General features: G+C 28.2%; 6 protein-coding genes across 10 annotated transcripts in view; 4 read left to right on the top strand and 2 right to left on the bottom strand.

Annotated features, from left to right (window-relative positions):
• The first annotated feature begins 2,084 nt into the window (after window positions 1–2,084).
• LOC107073309 (condensin complex subunit 2-like) lies at window positions 2,085–6,634 on the top strand. The gene is given in 3 exon segments (XM_015333900.2): window positions 2,085–2,142; window positions 3,945–4,403; window positions 4,406–6,634. Coding segments are annotated over 3 exon segments (1,857 nt in total). The 3' UTR covers window positions 5,746–6,634.
• Atg101 (autophagy-related protein 101) lies at window positions 6,220–9,572 on the bottom strand. Its single transcript, XM_015333908.2, is given in 3 exon segments — window positions 6,220–7,161; window positions 7,164–7,478; window positions 8,730–9,572. Coding segments are annotated over 2 exon segments (654 nt in total). The 5' UTR covers window positions 7,471–7,478; window positions 8,730–9,572; the 3' UTR covers window positions 6,220–6,814.
• A 1,219-nt stretch (window positions 9,573–10,791) lies between these two features.
• LOC149030594 (uncharacterized) lies at window positions 10,792–12,135 on the top strand. The gene is made up of 2 exons (XM_089178675.1): window positions 10,792–10,914; window positions 11,053–12,135. Exons 1-2 carry the CDS (start codon window positions 10,818–10,820, stop codon window positions 11,772–11,774), a joined length of 819 nt encoding a protein of 272 aa, XP_089034801.1. The 5' UTR covers window positions 10,792–10,817; the 3' UTR covers window positions 11,775–12,135.
• On the bottom strand, window positions 11,870–17,043 carry LOC107073315 (epimerase family protein SDR39U1). Of its 4 annotated transcripts, none has more exons than XM_089178673.1 (7): window positions 16,969–17,043; window positions 13,341–13,405; window positions 13,152–13,258; window positions 12,780–13,050; window positions 12,424–12,689; window positions 12,220–12,333; window positions 11,870–12,150 (listed from the first exon to the last, which is right to left on the bottom strand). In XM_089178673.1, the coding sequence occupies exons 2-7, from the start codon at window positions 13,363–13,365 to the stop codon at window positions 12,046–12,048; spliced, it is 888 nt and encodes a 295-aa protein (XP_089034799.1). In that variant the 5' UTR covers window positions 13,366–13,405; window positions 16,969–17,043; the 3' UTR covers window positions 11,870–12,045. The 4 variants fall into 4 exon arrangements, with proteins under 4 accessions (XP_089034799.1, XP_089034800.1, XP_015189391.2 ...); XM_089178674.1 differs by lacking the exon at window positions 16,969–17,043 and adding an exon at window positions 14,258–14,380; XM_015333905.2 differs by lacking the exon at window positions 16,969–17,043 and adding an exon at window positions 13,608–13,679.
• On the top strand, window positions 14,512–17,379 carry LOC107073312 (condensin complex subunit 2). The gene is given in 3 exon segments (XM_015333903.2): window positions 14,512–14,864; window positions 14,990–15,691; window positions 15,694–17,379. Coding segments are annotated over 2 exon segments (1,995 nt in total). The 5' UTR covers window positions 14,512–14,864; window positions 14,990–15,111; the 3' UTR covers window positions 17,109–17,379.
• Window positions 17,380–17,872: 493 nt separating this feature from the next.
• Window positions 17,873–18,801, top strand: part of MED10 (mediator complex subunit 10) — a 996-nt gene continuing 67 nt past the window's right edge. Inside the window, exons 1-4 of one of the 2 annotated variants that reach the window (XM_089178676.1) lie at window positions 17,873–18,051; window positions 18,227–18,310; window positions 18,412–18,650; window positions 18,691–18,801. The exon at window positions 18,691–18,801 is cut by the window's right edge and continues 67 nt beyond it. In XM_089178676.1, coding sequence (XP_089034802.1) covers window positions 17,930–18,051; window positions 18,227–18,310; window positions 18,412–18,601 — 396 coding nt within the window. In that variant the 5' untranslated portion in view covers window positions 17,873–17,929 and the 3' untranslated portion in view covers window positions 18,602–18,650; window positions 18,691–18,801. Of the gene's footprint in view, window positions 18,052–18,226; window positions 18,311–18,411 lie in introns of both variants that reach the window. The other variant, XM_015333906.2, reaches the window with a different exon arrangement.

Below are 18,801 nucleotides of genomic sequence, written 5' to 3'. Positions count from 1 at the left end.
CCTCGAATGGTAATTATCATTTGTCGATAAAATAGAACTCTTTTTTTTACCGATATCCGGTACATTTCATTGAAACAAATTTTCAACAAAATATTACAATACCAATACATACAGTATTTAATATAATAAATTATTTTTTATAGTAATTAATTATTCAAATATATATATACATATGATGTATTATATATTATAATATTTTAATATTATTATATTATTTGATTTTATCATATATTTTTTTATTATATTATCTATATTATTATAATATTATTATATATATAATGGCATGTATAATAAATTTCAAAAATGTTTAAATAAATGTGACAACGATCATTATAAAATACAGTGGTTTATTAATAATTAATCATTTAACATCATCATAATCGTGATAAATTAAAACTAACGAATCTATTATTTCTTACTATACAACAGAATTTTTCGCTTATTTCCTTGCATTATGTTATAATGTACAGATTTTTCCTACTGACTATTGTATATTTTATATATGTCCTCATGTGAATATATTTGTTTGTGTGTTATGTACATGCAATCTGCATATGTAAGTATAAATGTATACTCATATATATATGTGTACACACATATAGAATGTACATACCATATATCTTTATTATTAATGTTAATATTATTATAATTATTATTAATGTTGTTATTATTACTTTTATTTAAAGACTTAAATATCATAAGTCATCTGAATTGTTTCACGCATAATCATTCATTATCTTTGTATCTTTATTTCTTGTGTGAATATTATTTCTTTTATATTTGTATATATATGTATATCTTAATGTAATGTTGTATATGTATATATTTATATTATATAGCTTTAGCATTTTCTTACAATTATTACAGCAGGTAATTCTATATCCAAAATGCTTAAAACTTTATACATTCGTGCAAGTGCATTATATCTTGCGGTGCGAGGAAAAGAAGTGTTACAGTCGAATTATAATAAGTATTACTAAAGTAACTAAGATAAAAGTAACTATATACTAAAAAAAAAAATATCTTAATTATATTATTAATAATATATATATATTTTGTTTTCTAAATTAAATTGACACACACATATTAATTATTAATAGTTAAGAATTTATACTACTTAAATATAACTTAATTAGGGAAAAAGATAATTACTTATATAGGTGTTAAGTAACGATCAAAAAGAAGATGCTAATAATAACTGACAAAATAAATTAAATGATAATATGAATGGTGTGCGTATTCGACTACTAATGTCATATATATATATATAAAATAAAAAAAAAACTAATTAGCATTTTTTATTATTGCAAATATAATTAAAAGTGAATCTTGGAAAAGATAGTTACTTTTATAGTATTATTTTATGGTATTTATATTTATATATATATATATATTTACTATCTGTTTTGCAATGCACCTGCATTCAAAGTAAGATGCTTCTGATCAAAAATGAAGAGTATATATTTCTATGCGTCTGTGTATATATATATATATATTGATTAATATTTTCATTTAGTTTTATTTACATTATTTGAAATTAATTATTACTATGAAAATTCATTCTTTCGAAAAATTCGCTATCATAGTTTCTTTAGTTTCAATGTTGTAAATAATTATTCTCTGGCGATTAGATAATACATTAAGATTAACAAAATTATGCTGACTATTAGCAAAACTTCGTAAATATGCAGAATGTTCTTTTTTATATTCTTCGCTTTGTTAGTTCTTTTTTTAAAATTAATGCTCGTTCAAAGTTAATCTTTAACTGATTGTAATTTCTTTTCTTGTCTTTTCTTTTCTTTTTTCTTTTTTTTTTCTTTTTTTCTTTTTTATGTAGATATGATATTATCTTCTTCTAAACATCTATACAAAGGCACAAAACGTTTGAAAATTTAATTGGGACTGAAAATGTTGTTTAGTTCGCTTTTTTTTTTTGTTTTTCATATCAACGTTCTTTGACATGCTTTACGAGATCTCTCTACATAGTTTAATATTTTAAAGACACAGCATTGTATCACTATAATTTGAATTTAAAAAAAAAAAAGATAAAATTATAAAAAATAACACTAAAAAGGAAACACTAAATGAAGAAGTATTTAAAGAAAAAGAAAAGCAGTATGTTAAGTAAATTAGCTAATCAGCGTACATATATATATATATATGTACATACATTATTACCGGTAATATAAATTCAAGCATACCTTTTACACATATGCGATACACATCATTCATAAAAATAAATAACAGTCGTGTTCTATGTGTGCATATATATATATATATAGAAATTTCCTATACGATCATGTGTTCAACATAATCCAAGCACAGTATGATCACTCTTTAAGAATCTACATATCTTATTTTGAATAAGTGAACAAAGTATGGATGGATTCAAGAATCGTGGACAACTGTTCAATCTATTTACTATTAAAATGTTTCAAATAAAATCAATAGAATAATAATATATTAATTATGCGAGTTATTTTGAAATATATTATCAAACGAGAAGAGATACAGAAATGCGTTCTTCTCTTTTCTTGTTTATTCTTTTTTCTTTTACCTTGTCATAGATATGAAATCAAAATTGTAAGAATCATATATGCTTTGATCTTGATGATGATAATAATAATAATAATAATAATAATAATAATAATAATAATAATAATAATAATAATATCGCATTAGTGTTTCTCTCAAAAGTATTGTACTGATATTATTTGAGTAGCGTTTTAATAGGTACAGATCTTAAAGATTGAATTCGTAGATAAGTAATACGTCGTTTTTATATATGCATTTGTTTAATTTGATAGAAGAAAGTTTTTCTATGAATCTAAATTAAAATACCTGAAGTACGATCAAAGCAGAGTATAATAAGAACTTTATATTTTATTGTTGTTATTTTCTTTTCTCCTTTTCCTTATTCTTTTTCTTTTTCTTTTTCTTTGTTTTCGTTTTGTTATGATAACTGCTTTTGCGAGTATTACTTGATAATTTTTTTCTTTTTTTTTTTTTTTATAATTCTCATATAAATTATTAAACGTGCTATTACAAAACTTATTTTCTATATAATTATATGATAATAGCCAAAATTTGAGCGACGGTTGAACTTGAAACGGTGATTCATTTTTTTTTACTTTTTTTATCCTATTTTTTTGTTCTTTCTTTCTTTCTTTCTTGGTTTCTTGGTTTCTTTTTATATAAAATATTATTACGAACAGAGAAAAATAATATACACATGCAGAGTGTACCAATTTTTTTTTTGATGCAAAATTTTATACACGTATATTTTTTTAATGATATACAATAAAACATAAATAAACATAAATAATTCTTTCACATTATGATATAATATTTATAATATTGAGGTTGCAGAAAAAAGCAATTAATTGTCATTTCATATTTTTGTTATAACTTTCTAACTAAACTTTTCAAAACGTGTATTTTTTTATAACATTTATCTTGTATTTTTTACTTATAGAATAGGCTAATAAAATTTTGATGAGAAAAATTAGAGCACATCCTATATATATATGTATATTATTTTTCAACCGCTAAACATTGCAGCATTAACACAAGAAAACAAATTGGTAACTCTTAATAGAAAGTCCGACATACTCCGCAAACTTATTTTTCATTTAATATTTTCTTCTACAATATTTTGTTGTTGTTGCTCTTCTTCTTCAATTAACATTTAATTGGCTGACTATATATTTTGACCTTAATCTGTTTAATATTTCGCATAAGCAATTAAATTGCACGTTTACTCAACAAAAAGAAAAAGAAAAGTAAAGTAAACAGAAAAAATATATATATTTATATATTATTTGCACTTATTTTTGATTTATAACTCGTTTATATTCATTGTAGAAAATTTAAAATCTGCAAAATTAAAAAATATGTTGTCATGTACCAAATATATATATGGTGCTAAAGAGCTTAGACCTAAGGATTGTCTTCTTTCGTTAGATTTACTAAATGGTGTACTTCAAGTACACCAAATAATAAATATAACGAAAGAAAACAGTCCTTAGGTCTAAGCTCTTTAGCACAAATGCCAGAAACTAAAATGACCGAGCTCATATCTGAATATATCAAATTGAGTACTGAAAATAAAATCAATTTAAAAAATGCATTTAGTTTAAAAATGATTGATTATATGACGTACATGGTTACTAAAAGATATTCAGAAATGACTAATTTGCAAATGGCTAGCACATCGTTGGATGTATGTGCCAAAATTTATGGGTGTCGCATTGACGGTATGTACACAGACGTTTTAAAAATGGTTGGTGCATTGGATAAACAAAAGGAGGATAATTCAACTGATATGGAAATAGCGCAGTCTAACAAAGATTCAGATGGAGAAGAAGAAGAAGTAAAAAGTCAAACGAAGAAAAAAAGAAAAAAGGAAAACAAAAGATTATTAGTACAGATGATGCATTAAGTGGAACAATAGAAACAATGGTACTCTCGCGAATGACTGTAGGAAAAGGAGATTTTTGTTCGTCTGATATGCTCTACCAAATAGTGTTTCCGCATCTTGCTAATTCAGGCTTTTATCATAATATATACAATGATATTATTTTAGATCAATTAAATGAAACAAATGAAAATAATGAAAATTGTCGTACTTATACTATATCAAAGATAGATGATATTTCTCAGTTAGATCTGTTTCCGAGCATGTCTGATTTTCAATTTTTAAGATGGTCATTGGAAGATGAAGAAGAAATCATAGAGCCTGTACAAGAAAACAATGAAAATCAACAATTTCATTTTGATCTTGATGCCAGTGTACCTTCTGCAGATGAAGAGTATTTTGAAGAAGCGAATTATTTTCAAATGGATACAGATACAAATGATAAGAATATGTGTGCGAGAAATCCGAAACAAACGGAAAATATAGTAGATTTTCGTAAAATTATGACCGAACAAATAATGCAAAATGAGGAAATGCCAGAATATTCTTTATTAAATAAAAATATGAATTTAATTCATCGGGCAGGACCTTCTTATTGGAAACATAAAGGTCTAAAAACATTGTTAAGTAATAGCAAAGTAGTAGAAACTTGTCAACATACTGCACGTAAGAAGAGAAAAGAATTTGAACTTTCATACACAAACGAAAATAAATCTAAATTGGATCAAAAGTTTGAATGTAGCAAAGTGAACAGAATACAATTAAGAACAGTAAGAAACAATTGGATGGAGGAGAAAATAACATTACCGGAAGATTTGCATTACGATATTACGAACTTTACTAAATTATATCTTTGTCCTTCAATCTCTTCGTATCCTAACTCAGAAGGTCCACTAAATTCAACACAATTGCCTGAAGATATAGAAAATTATAATTATAACAATGATAATGATGTATCTAACTTTTGTCCTGGTATAGATGTCGATTGCGATACACAAGATAAAAATGATTCAGATGAAAATCCAATAGAAAATCCGATACCATTTACTAATGATAATTTGGTAACAGCACCTACATTAATTAATAAAATTATTGCGAGGTATCCTACACGTGCTAAAAAAATTGACATGCATCAATTAAAGAAAACAATATGGAAAGCTGTTTCGGAAAAGAAAACTGATACTGATAATAAAGAAGAAACGCAGGAAAATGATCAAATTAGTGGCTCCATAAATTTCAGCGATATTTATAAAACTTTACCTACTGAACTTCCTAAATCTAATGCTGAAGCATTAAGCGTTCCCATTGCAATAGTATCAATGCTATAGATAGATAGATAGATAGATATATATGTATATATATATTTAATATATATAGATATATTTCTAGTAAACGTTTAAAATTTATGTATCACACATGTCTCTCTAACTCTTTATAAGATATCCTAAAATGTACAATACACGGTAGTAATTAGATTCTTAACTATTTCAATTTTTCTGCTGACAAAATTGCAGAGCGAGCGAATGATTACTTTAATTTTGTTGTTGAAAAGATTATAAACTGATTTTTCATTGATCTTCTTTGTTTCTTTTGTGATCGAACAGCCCAGAGATCATTGCGCAAACAATACAATTTCTTAACCGGAAAAATGTATATAATATAATAATTTACATACATACATTTCTTTTATTTTTTTTTTTTAATTATTTTTTTATTTTTCGAAGTAACCAATGCATTGGAAGATTTAATATATTTAAAAGTATAGATCATCAACGATTGTGTTGAATCGCGCAATGGACGTATTATATGATGTAGAAAAACAAAAACAAATTTTTACATTTATTTGTACTATAAAGTTGACAGAGGTACGTTAGCAGTTAATAGCTGCAATGTACGCAGTAATGTATTTTTTACTCTAATATTATCAAATACATTATAATGATATTGCTAACACACAGATAAAACTACCTTTACAGACTAATTGTATGAACTATAACAGCATGTATAATATTTAATTACACACTTCTATTATCGTGTAGAATATATTTATTATTATTTTTTTGTTGTTTCTTCTTCACCAATCAAACTGCTTTGGTGATAAATTAATATGAATTAAAACGAATGTTTATATATTCAATGTAATGTAAGTTATATTACATTAAATCAAAATGTTTTCTAATTGTCGTATAATAAAAGATCTCTAAAAAAAGAAAAAAATACCCAGAAGGAGCATATAAATTATGATAGCTGATTTGCTATAGAATGAATTTAATATACGTGATCATTGTAAATGAAACTTCACTAAATTTATGTATATTTTCTTATACATTACTCATTGTTTTTACTTAAAAGATTAGTCATTTATTTAATTAATCTAATTGAAAATTGATATTATAACTAAATGGACAATGTCTCCTTTATCAACTTCTTCATTGTATTACCCATGGTAGAACTCGATGGGCTAGAAGTTGTAAAAGACAATTTAAATAAGTAAGGCTGAACGTCCGGATAAGAAGTATCAAAAATCAAATCTAATTCAGCTTGATTTGGCATTTTTGGTAAATAGTCGTGCCTGTTCATGACCTCAGTTATATAAAGAATTTTTTCCGTCAATAAATCACCAACTTTCTCTCTACATATTTGACGTTCGTGCTCGGTGGCTAATTTAATTAGCTGTAACCTGACCGTCCATACTTCCCACGGTATACACTCAGTATGGAAGGGCCAACGGTTCTTCTTTCTTTGAAAAATTCCAATGATATTTGACCAGAACCGGGACTATCCGTAGAACGTAAAGCTTCAGAGAAACCAGATATTTCTTTTTTTATAGTTTGGTCAAGATGTACCGAAGAACAGCATACGTATGTGAAATCGATGAAATCACAATCAACATCTTGATATCCGACAGTGCCGACGGAATAGCTGCCTTCTTCTTTGTACTTAAATTTTCCAAGGCTTCTATGAAATAGAACGCTGTGAAATATACTTGCTACAGCTTCGTCCACTTGACGACCCTCCATGGTTAATTCAAATAATTGCGTTCTGGCGTTCATTGTGATACCTAAAATGATAATTAATTTCTTAGTCCTTTTTGAAATCTAATTTTGCATTCTAACTAAATAAATTTTATACTAAGAGATTAACACATTTGTTATCGATATTATTGTGTATCTGTGACGAACAGATTTTCATCAAGATCCTTCAGCATCATAAACATTTATAATAATCACTGTAATCGATGTAACAAATCAGTTCTAAATCTCTTCGTTCCATGGTACGATAACGAACGTGTTAAAAAGAAATAAAAAAGCAAGACAAATAGAAATATAGTTTTAATAATTGTCCAATAATGTATTACGTACTTCAAATTTTGTACTTGACATATTACAATAAAGATCATAAACTTTGAATAAAATAAATTTGAGTAGATTTTACAATTACTTTTGATAATGGGCACCAACAAGGCAATAATCCTAACATATTATTATTTGCCATTAAAACGAGAAACAGGTAAACAAAGATCGTTGAAAAATAACTTAAAGCATTGAAAATAAAAAGAAATAAACAAATCACAATATATATATTATACTAACATTAAATGTCAAATATAAATTATAATAAACTTAATAAAATATACAAATTGAAATGTATTTAGCTACATCGTGTAACAATTATACGTAACTGAACACCAAATGGATATAATAAAAATAAATAAACACAATTATTTTCTCATAACCTCACAAAAAAATAACAAAATAAAAACGCGGATCATCGGTCCAACGTTGCAGCTGTTCTCTTTGGAAATAATCCAAAACGTTTAACGTTTAAATATGCTGGAGAGGTTATGATCGTCACAGCTTTCCACCATGAATGATAGAGGAAAATATGAAAATCATATTACAATCTAAACGCCACGTTTTCCATCAATGATATGAGAGAAATGGGAAGACGGACAAAGAAAGAGAAAAAAAGAGAGAGAGAGAGAGAGAGAAAGAGAAAGAAAGGAAGAAAAAAAGAAAATGAGGGAAGGGGAAAGAAATTTGAAAAATGATTTTAAAAAAAGTAAAAAAAATAAATAAATATAAGATAAACAAAGAAAAATATATATCGTGCAACGTGTTCGAATATAACGTCAACTTCCTTTACATCGTTTTGCCGCGCTACGAATAATTTACGTAACGATATATATAATCGAGCTCCTCGATCGTATTGAAAAAACTCGAAGAATATCGAAAGGTTTGGAATATTCAAAAACGAATACAATAATCGTAAAGCCTTATTGTAATAATTTATTATATTTCTTTATACTTACTTCGTTAACACACAACTGTTATATTATCAAGCTCGAAATGTTGAATAATTTCAATTGAGATTTATATCGTTTCTTTTTTCGAAAGACAAAAAATATATATATGTATGTGTGACATATATACATATATATATTTATCCTAGGTAAGATTTGTCTTATTCCGTCGTAGTTGTTACTGTTACTGTCATCATCATCATCATCATCATCACCATCATCATCATTATCATCATCGTCGTTATCATAATTATTATTATCGATGTCGTCGTGGTCGTCCTCGTCGTCGTCTTCTTCTTCAACTGGTGGTAATCATCGATCATTTCTTGCATCAGGAAAATTTGTCGTGTACTGGGTTTTCTTAGGACCAATGCTGTTACTGTTGTTACTGCTGTTTCTACTACTACTACTACAACTACTACTACTACTTTTACTGCTGTTGCTGATGCACCAGCACCACCACCTCCGCCGCCACCACCACCGCACCACCACCACCACCACCACCTTCTTCACCGTCGTCGCCACTGTTAACGACGACGCCGTTACAATCACACCACCTCTACCACCACCACCACCACCGACACCACCACTGCACTATAGGCGTCTTTTAATTTATAAAAAAAAAAAAAAAACACGATTTGTCACTGATCCACTCTGTAGTTACTGTTGTTTCTTATTGTTCGATGGCCACTTTCCATCTCGATTTACCTTACTAGTTCCTTATTATGAAGGAACACGTTAGGTATAACACGTCCTTAGTCTCCGACAAACGCTTAACTAAAAAAACGAGACGCTGCTTTGTGGGTAAACAACAGCTGTGTTTCGAACCTGCGCCATCTTGAATTTTGTTTACTCGACTCTCCGCTTGACTATGCAACCATTTATTTTCTTTTTTTTTTATTAATAATATACGTTTTCTTTTTATTTTTATGATAATCATTTTTATTATCTGATTAATTTTATTATTTATTTGTCTATTTATTTATTTAATAGTATAATTTATATTATATCGATCAAAACTGTATTCTACATTTGAAAAGTAATTGTTGAAATATTATTGTAGGAAATCCGAATGGCCGCGCGCCGAATGGCTAGTTACTGTCCACTGCAACGACCAATGAAAAGGCTGGACACGACCAGGGATTTCTCCTTTTTTTCTCTAGTAATCTCACAGTCCAGATTTTACGAAATATACAACAGGGAAATGCACACGAAGCGAAGACAGAGAATTTACGGAACAGAAATAGTAAAATAAGATAAACTAAGCTAAATTGACTTTCGACTAAAGAGTTCGACGAACCGCACTAGAATGATCGATATTGACGCAGCTTCGGCTGAAGCCTAGATCATCGGGGCGCGAGGGCAGACGTGCAGAGAACTAACCACGTCGATCTGCCAGTAAAAGCCCCCGGTTGCGATTACGTCACATGCTTCGGCCAATCAGATGCTGACACCTCCTGGACCAACTGATGGTGCCGCCGCCGGACGCGTGTACTCTAGACGGCTGCTAGGGACATCTGTGTAGGTTAGCGCCGGTGTACAGGAAAGTGTCAGCACCGCCCTGGAGAGAAACCATGCAACTCAAGAGTCGACCGAGAGGTGTCAGCATCGAGCAGGTGCGGGACGCCACATTATATTTTTATTCGTTTATTTTGTTTATAATCGTAGATAACAATATAATAACAAACTAAAATATTAATTATCAATTATATTGAATATATTTTAATTGACAAATCAAAGAAATTAATCAAATATATTATTTATCGATAATCTTCTTCGATGATTTACGAATCGTATTTTAAACGATAAATTTTAGCGCCAAAAAGTAAATAATTCAAATGATAACATACGTTGATGCGATTAAAAAGAAATGATTTTATATTACAATTAGATTGAAAATCAAAAACATTTGCATGAAATTTAATTGAACTCATATGAAAAAAAAAAATAAACGAAAAGCGCATTAAATTATGGTTGTTTATGATCTTTTTTGTTAATACATTTAATTATTAAAATTCTCTTTTTAATTAATACATAGTTCCTTTCTTTTTATTTTAAATATTGACAAAAACAAATCTACGTTAAATTTTGAATACAATGATTTTATTAACCAGACCAGAAATTAAATATATAAATAAAACTAAATTTCATATATCAAGAAGACCAAGATTCTTAACCTGGCTCATATTTAGTTGTAAGATGCAACGATTTTTATTTATTTTTTTATTGTTTTTTAAATTTATATATATATTTAAATATGTTCGCGTAACAATTTCTTATGATCATCGATTAAATTGAGACAAATTTATTAAAAAATCATTTTACTTTACAGTATACACTATTCTTTTCATTTGGATATGTTATCACGTGACGAATAATATTTTTTTTCTGGTCGTTTCAATACTTGGAGAAATAACATTTTGTTTGGATACTTTAGAGGAATGGGAAGATCTAATATTAAATAAAGAAACAAACAAAGCTGTTATATCAAGGTACACATGGAGCGATAAGTTATGTTGCAAATTTTTAAATAAACAATTCATCATTATGGAATTAAACGATATAAGATATGTCGGAGTATCTGTAGATTTGGGTTTATTTATTGTTCATAAGAGTGGACAAACTGTATCTATCAATATGAATGGTTTAACGCATAAAGAAGTACAAACTTTAAGGAAAGAAATAAATTATTTTTTGAATATGAGTCGAATTGAATATTTGGATTGTTTTCCAAATGATCCATACGATCAGCTTGCTATTATTTCAGATTTAGAAAAGCAACGATTTAATAAGTTTCCTAAAAAGTATAAATCTAATTCCATATCCAAAGAAACTTTACGTTCTAATAATGAAATGAATGATTTTAAATATTCGCTACAACAAAATCTTAGTATGCCGTTACTGGGATCCAAAAAGATTGTTAAAAGTTGTCAAGAAAAGCATTTAAGAAAGGGACCATATACAGAAAATAATACATCCTTATCTTATTTTAAATGTATGAAACCAATATCTGTATGTTCTTGTGAACGTGAAACTAATATAAAATTATTTTAAACAAGTCCTGCGTTTATGATATTAATTGTTAATCAATATTGATCAAATGGTAGATGGTAGTTTATGTTAGTTGTATCTTAGATTATTAACTCACATTGATTTTTTACTTGCATATATTTGAATCAATAAATATTATGTTAAAACACATAATAATTATATTTATACACATAAGCACTTTAGTGTATATATACATATATTTTTCTATTAATTATAAATAAATTATGTATATATTTGATGAAACTTAATCAGATAAATAATTAATTAATATCATTTAATTGACGATCTCTTTGCAGGCACTATTTATATCAGGAAATTGATATTGAAAACCTAATTCTTTGGTTCTTTTAGGAAGTACTTTTTGCCCTTCCAACATCATCTATTAAAAATTGCATATTACACATTATCGAAATTCTATATAGGAATAAAAGAAAAATGAGATACTAACTTTTGCCCGTTCTCCACTAAACATTACATTTAAAACAAAACTTGGAACTGGTATTATAGCTGGTCGTCGTAAAGCAGAAGCAAATGCTTTCGTAAATTCCTTGTTCGTAACAGGCTATTACAAAAAATATAATAATAAATCTATCATCATTTAACAACACCAACTACAAATCGTTTTGTTTATTTGAAATTGTTTTTTTATTACCTCAGGCGCAACACCATTTAAAATACCACGAACATTATCATTTTTCATAGCGAAGAGAAACATGTTAACAAGATCGGTAATATGTATCCATGGCATATATTGATTTCCAGTACCGATGGGACCACCAAGTCCGAATAAAAATGGTAAATAAATTTGTTTTATCATACCACCACCTTTACCTAACACTACTCCAGATCTAATAGTAACCTGTCTAATTTTACTTTCCTTCGAAAGTTGTGCAGCAGCTTCCCAGTCACGACAAAGTTCTAACATAGTTTGTACATGTAATTTTCTTAATTTAATGTACATAAGCATGTGTCACAAACGTATATTATATTCTTAGTTTATCAATTTACCTGATAAAAAATCATAAGGTATACATTCATTTTCCTCTGTATAAGTAGTACCATTAGGTTTATAACAAGCAACACCAGAAATAGTAACGAAAGCTTTTGCATCTGTAAATTCGACCGCTCTGGCTAAGGTTTCAGTTGTTTTTACTCTACTATCTATAACAACTTGTTTAAATTCAGACGACCAACGTTTTGTTGGATCGAGTACATTTTGACCAGCAACATTAATTACAGCAGACGTATATTTAGGAAGACCATTTTCTTGTACATCTTTCTATAAAATTCGTAGGAACAATGGAACCAAAATTGTATTAATTTTTGTATAGAATCAAAAAAGAATTGTTGTTAACTTTTATACTAGAAATCATTTTTTACCCAGGATATTCTATTAGGACCTGTTTGTCGTGAAACAATTGTACACGTTATACCTTGTTGACATAATAAGTCTATTAAACGTTTCCCTACAAATCCAGTACCTCCACCTAAGAATTATAAAACTTTATCAATGATTACACGGATATTTAAAAATTCATTATTATTAAAAAGAAGAATATTTAAACTTACCTATAACAACGTGCTTTAAAGACATTATTTCTAATTGTTTATTTAAAATAACCACATTAGTTAACCTGAAAACAAGAACATACAATTTTTATAATAATTTTCATAATAAACTTAACCTATAAATTTCAATTGCTAATCGTTACACGTAAAAGTAAGTAAATTCAAATGTTAAATGATACGTAATGGATTTTAATGTTTAACACACATATGACAATACATAAACTATTATTATTTTTGCATTTATTTGCATTAGGTTATATACATAACTCTCTTTTTATGTGTGCAACCAAAAATAAATAAATATATATTTATAGTAAAATAAATTATTTATATTAGCTTTGGAGGGTAGAGATAGGGAGTGACATCTCTTATGGGAGAAAATGTGAAAAAGTGTCCAGCGTTTTCTTTAAATAATAGTTCAAAAACCTTCCAGAATGGTGCTGGTGTAGATAAAAGGTATGATATGAATGTAGCAATTGTAAATGAATTGAAGTATACCGAGTTATGTAATAATGTAGTAAATATAACTTTAAAGAATTATTATGAGAAAACGTGTAACTAGAGTGATTTTATTTTGTGAACTGTAAATAGTACGTTTATTGATTTTTTATCATTTAATTTTATGAAAAAGTATGTGAATAACAAAACAGTTATCGGTAAAATTTGTATTGTAAAATTTGTGTTCCTTGTTTATTTCTCAATCCTACTCTAGTAATATTTGGCGCTTCCTTTAAAATTTACCCTCAAGCTACTGTGGCGCCATCCTAATTGAATTCATTTCGACGGACATTTTTCATATACAAAAATGTTACTCCTTACCTCTACCCACCATAATATTAGCCCGGGTTTTAAACTTTATGGCGTATTTAAAATTAATATCAAGCTACATCCAATTAGACATGACTGTGAATTCTAACCTTTTAATTTTCACCAATCAGCGGTTTATCTACTAATGGTTTATTTTTATTGGTCATTGTATTAATCGAATAGTTTTTATCCAATGTTTTATTTTTATTGGTTGGTAACGAATTTAAACCAGTGAAGCCAGGTTTTGTAACATTTCAACGCCTTCTGTCGAGCCCAGCATGCCTCGCACACAACAAAATTTACGCGTCGGTGAGTGGGAAAACCGAAAGAAGCCGAGGGAAGTCGAGATAGCTGCGCGACAGAGGAGAAATAATACCCCCACCACGCGCCGCGAAGAAATACATGGACACAAACACATTTGAACAATGTGTAAAACAATGTGTATTGTGTTCATGTATTTCTCCGCGGCACATGGTAGGAGTATTATTTCTCCTCTGTCGCGCAGCTAACCTCGGCTTCCCTCGGCTTTTTTCGGTTTTCTGACACACCGACACGTAAATTTTGTTGTGTGCTGGGCTCGAGAGAAGGGGTCGAAATGTTCCGCGATCTGGCTTCACAGATTTAAACGTAAACTGACAAAGTTAAGAGTACATTTCTGAAGTAAAATAAAGTAAATAGCTCTTTCACTTACAAAACGTTTTCTGTACAGTATATAAGGTAAAAAAAATCGTGTAATTAATATAATATATTATTAATTTTTAAAGATATGTCTAATATATTGATTTATTTGCAATATTATTTTTTATATATAATATTTAATAATAATTGATTTATTTGTTTAGGATTATATTTCTTCAGTTTTCATACAACAATAGAAGATAAAGAAAACATTAAAGAATAAAGAAAGAAGTTTGTTTTTATAAAAGTTTCATTAGATAATAGAAATAAATATAAATTATTAAAAATGGCTAGAAGAACTTTAACAAATATAGTGATAGATTCAAATAAGACCGATGTTCCAACCGTCTCTTCTCCATTGCGTAGAAAAACGATAAACATAACAACAAGAGTGTCACCTTTGGTAGAAAATGATGATGAAACAGAACGCTTAGCTTTGAGACGTAATGTTACTCCAAGTACATCAATTAATACATCTAATGAAAGAAGACAATCGTTAGGCATAAGCTCTTTAGCACAAATGCCAGAAACTAAAATGACCGAGCTCATATCTGAATATATCAAATTGAGTACTGAAAATAAAATCAATCCAAAAAATGCATTTAGTTTAAAAATGATTGATTATATGACGTACATGGTTACTAAAAGATATTCAGAAATGACTAATTTGCAAATGGCTAGCACATCGTTGGATGTATGTGCCAAAATTTATGGGTATCGCATTGACGGTATGTACACAGACGTTTTAAAAATGGTTGGTGCATTGGATAAACAAAAGGAGGATAATTCAACTGATATGGAAATAGCACAGTCTAACAAAGATTCAGATGGAGAAGAAGAAGAAGAAGTAAAAAGTCAAACGAAGAAAAAAAGAAAAAAGGAAAACAAAAGATTCTTAGTACAGATGATGCATTAAGTGGAACAATAGAAACAATGGTACCCTCGCGAATGACTGTAGGAAAAGGAGATTTATGTTCGTCTGATATGCTCTACCAAATAGTGTTACCGCATCTTGCTAATTCAGGCTTTTATCATAATATATGCAATGATATTATTTTAGATCAATTAAATGAAACAAATGAAAATTGTCCTACTTATACTATATCAAAGATAGATGATATTTCTCAGTTAGATCTGTTTCCGAGCATGCCTGATTTTCAATTTTTAAGATGGTCATTGGAAGATGAAGAAGAAATCATAGAGCCTGTACAAGAAAACAATGAAAATCAACAATTTCATTTTGATCTTGATGCCAGTGTACCTTCTGCAGATGAAGAGTATTTTGAAGAAGCGAATTATTATCAAATGGATACAGATACAAATGATAAAAATATGTGTGAGAGAAATCCGAAACAAACGGAAAATATAGTAGATTTTCGTAAAATTATGACCGAACAAATAATGCAAAATGAGGAAATGCCAGAATATTCTTTCTTAAATAAAAATATGAATTCAATTCATTGGGCAGGACCTTCTTATTGGAAACATAAAGGTCTAAAAACATTGTTAAGTAGTAGCAAAGTAGTAGAAACTTGTCAACATACTGCACGTAAGAAGAGAAAAGAATTTGAACTTTCATTCACGAACGAAAATAAATCTGTATTGGATCAAAAGTTTGAATGTAGCAGAGTGAACAAAATAAAATTGATAACAGCAAGAGACAATTGGACGGAGGAGAAAATAACATTACCGGAAGATATGCATTACGATATTACAAAATTAACTAAATTATATCTTTGTCCTTCAATCTCTTCGTATCCTAACTCAGAAGGTCCACTAAATTCAACACAACTGCCTGAAGATATAGAAGATTATGATTATAACAATGATAATGATGTATCTAACTTTTGTCCTGGTATAGATGTCGATTGCGATGCACAAGATAGAAATGATTCAGATGAAAATCCAATAGAAAATCCGATACCATTTACTAATGATAATTTGGTAACAGCACCTACATTAATTAATAAAATTATTGCGAGGTATCCTACACGTGCTAAAAAAATTGACATGCATCAATTAAAGAAAACAATATGGAAAGCTTTTTCGGAAAAGAAAACTGATACTGATAATAAAGAAGAAACGCAGGAAAATGATCGAACTAGTGGCTCCATAAATTTCAGCGACATTTATAAAACTTTACCTGCTGAACTTTCTCAATGTAATGCTGAAGCATTAAGCGTTCCCATTGCAATAGTATCACTGCTTCAATTAGCCAATGAAACATCTTTAATGCTCTCTTCTACTTCAGATGGTTCAGATATTATTATGCAAGAAGAATGATTTTTAAGTAAAGAATATTGATAAGTAATTGTAGGAATATTGATTTTTAAATATGTATTTTTTAATTAAAATATAATATTGTACATCTGTTGCCATATTAAAAGTAAAAATGTTTAATATATTTTTAATAAATGACTAATACAATTAAAATTGAATTAAGTATTAATTTCAATAATGATGCTAAAATACATTTTTTATGAAAACTAAAGTGACTTCTGTAAAAACCATCTGCTGACAGATTATCTAGAGTGTCTAATTAAACTCAAAGAATATAGAATTATATAGATCATCAAAAGTGCACAATACGAGTAAAAAAATTCATCTTAGTTAGTACCGGGATCACCAGTGGACGATAGCAGGTAAATATTTTTTAATCGTTAACCTACAAAAAATTCCATTGTCGATAAGTTACCGACACATTACCCTTTCGATAATATACCGAACAGTCGATAATCTACCGACCGCGGTTTTCTTCTTTTGCTTTCCTTCTTTTCTCTCTTTCACTTTTATATATTTCATGTATGTTCTACATTGCTGTTACAGATAAAACTTATACTATGGGACTAGTTTGGAAAATTATCAAATTCCCATAATTTTTGACTACTTCAAAAAGTTTCCTGATACGAGGATCATCAACGCACAACAGGGGCTTAAGAACAACGAAATATGTTTTCAACAAGATAATTAATTTACAGGAAAGTTATCGACAGAGAAAATTGTTGCTGTCGCATAAGCAAAGAGTTTATCCTTACCTTAACCTAACTCAACTGAATTTTATTTAGTGCTACATTCTTATGGTGATCTGTTTGTAAGCAGCTAAGATGGCTTCTGCTTTAGAAAATTTAGAAACACAATTAGAACTTTTCATTGAAAACGTTCGACAAATTCGTATAATAGTTAGTGATTTTCAACCTCAGGGACAAAATGTGCTTAATCAAAAAATGTAAGTATCTTATATTTATATATATGTATACATGCTTGGTTATGATATTTGATTAAAATAGGTTATGTTTCTAGATTTATTATTTTCAATTTAATACGTATAATAAAAGAGATTATTATATATACCTTAGTTTCTATAACTTATACGTTTCTTTTTTTTATATATTTTTATATAGACAAGGATTAGTCAACGGATTACAAGAAATAGATAAACTCAAGTCACAAGTTCAAGATGTGCATGTTCCTTTGGAAGTGTTCGAGTAAGTTGTTATGATGCATTGTATTTTATGATTCAATGTAATATATCTAATGATTAATATCTATAATAAAACAATAAATTTAATGATTTATTACATTTCAGTTATATCGATCAAGGTAGAAATCCACAGTTATATACTAAAGATTGCATTGAAAAAGCGTTAACTAAAAACGAACAAGTTAAAGGAAAAATAGACGCATATAGAAAATTTAAAGCTAATATGTTAGTGGAATTAAATCGAGTTTTTCCAAATGAATTAGCTAAATACAGAGCAGTACGTGGAGATGAATGAAGGAAAATCTAAATATCAAACGATTCATTAAGGCTGATATATATATATATATATATATATATATATATATATATATATATATATATATACATATATATAATACATGTGTATGAATTATTTCATTATCAGATCTTATGTTTGCTTAATTGAAATGATTTATTATTTTGTATATATTAGACGCGAATTGTAATCGTTTTTAT

The sequence above is a fragment of the Polistes dominula genome, unplaced genomic scaffold, assembly GCF_049000335.1.
Source record: "Polistes dominula isolate Pdom_NZ unplaced genomic scaffold, Pdom_raw_medaka contig_11, whole genome shotgun sequence".
Taxonomy (NCBI): domain Eukaryota; kingdom Metazoa; phylum Arthropoda; class Insecta; order Hymenoptera; family Vespidae; genus Polistes; species Polistes dominula.
The sequence above is the reverse complement of the archived record's forward strand: the minus strand, read 5'-3'. Positions and strand labels throughout refer to the sequence as shown.

Coding starts and splice junctions, on each gene's coding strand:
- LOC149030594 (XM_089178675.1), top strand. CDS start 10,818: ATGATTTTATTAACCAGACCAGAAATTAAATATATAAATAAAACTAAA. Junction 10,915..11,052: donor AACCTGGCTCATATTTAGTT/GTAAGATGCAAC, acceptor TTTACTTTACAG/TATACACTATTCTTTTCATT.
- LOC107073315 (XM_089178673.1), bottom strand. CDS start 13,365: ATGTCTTTAAAGCACGTTGTTATAG. Junction 13,259..13,340: donor TTTAAAGCACGTTGTTATAG/GTAAGTTTAAAT, acceptor TATAATTCTTAG/GTGGAGGTACTGGATTTGTA. Junction 12,334..12,423: donor TAAATGGTGTTGCGCCTGAG/GTAATAAAAAAA, acceptor TTTTTGTAATAG/CCTGTTACGAACAAGGAATT.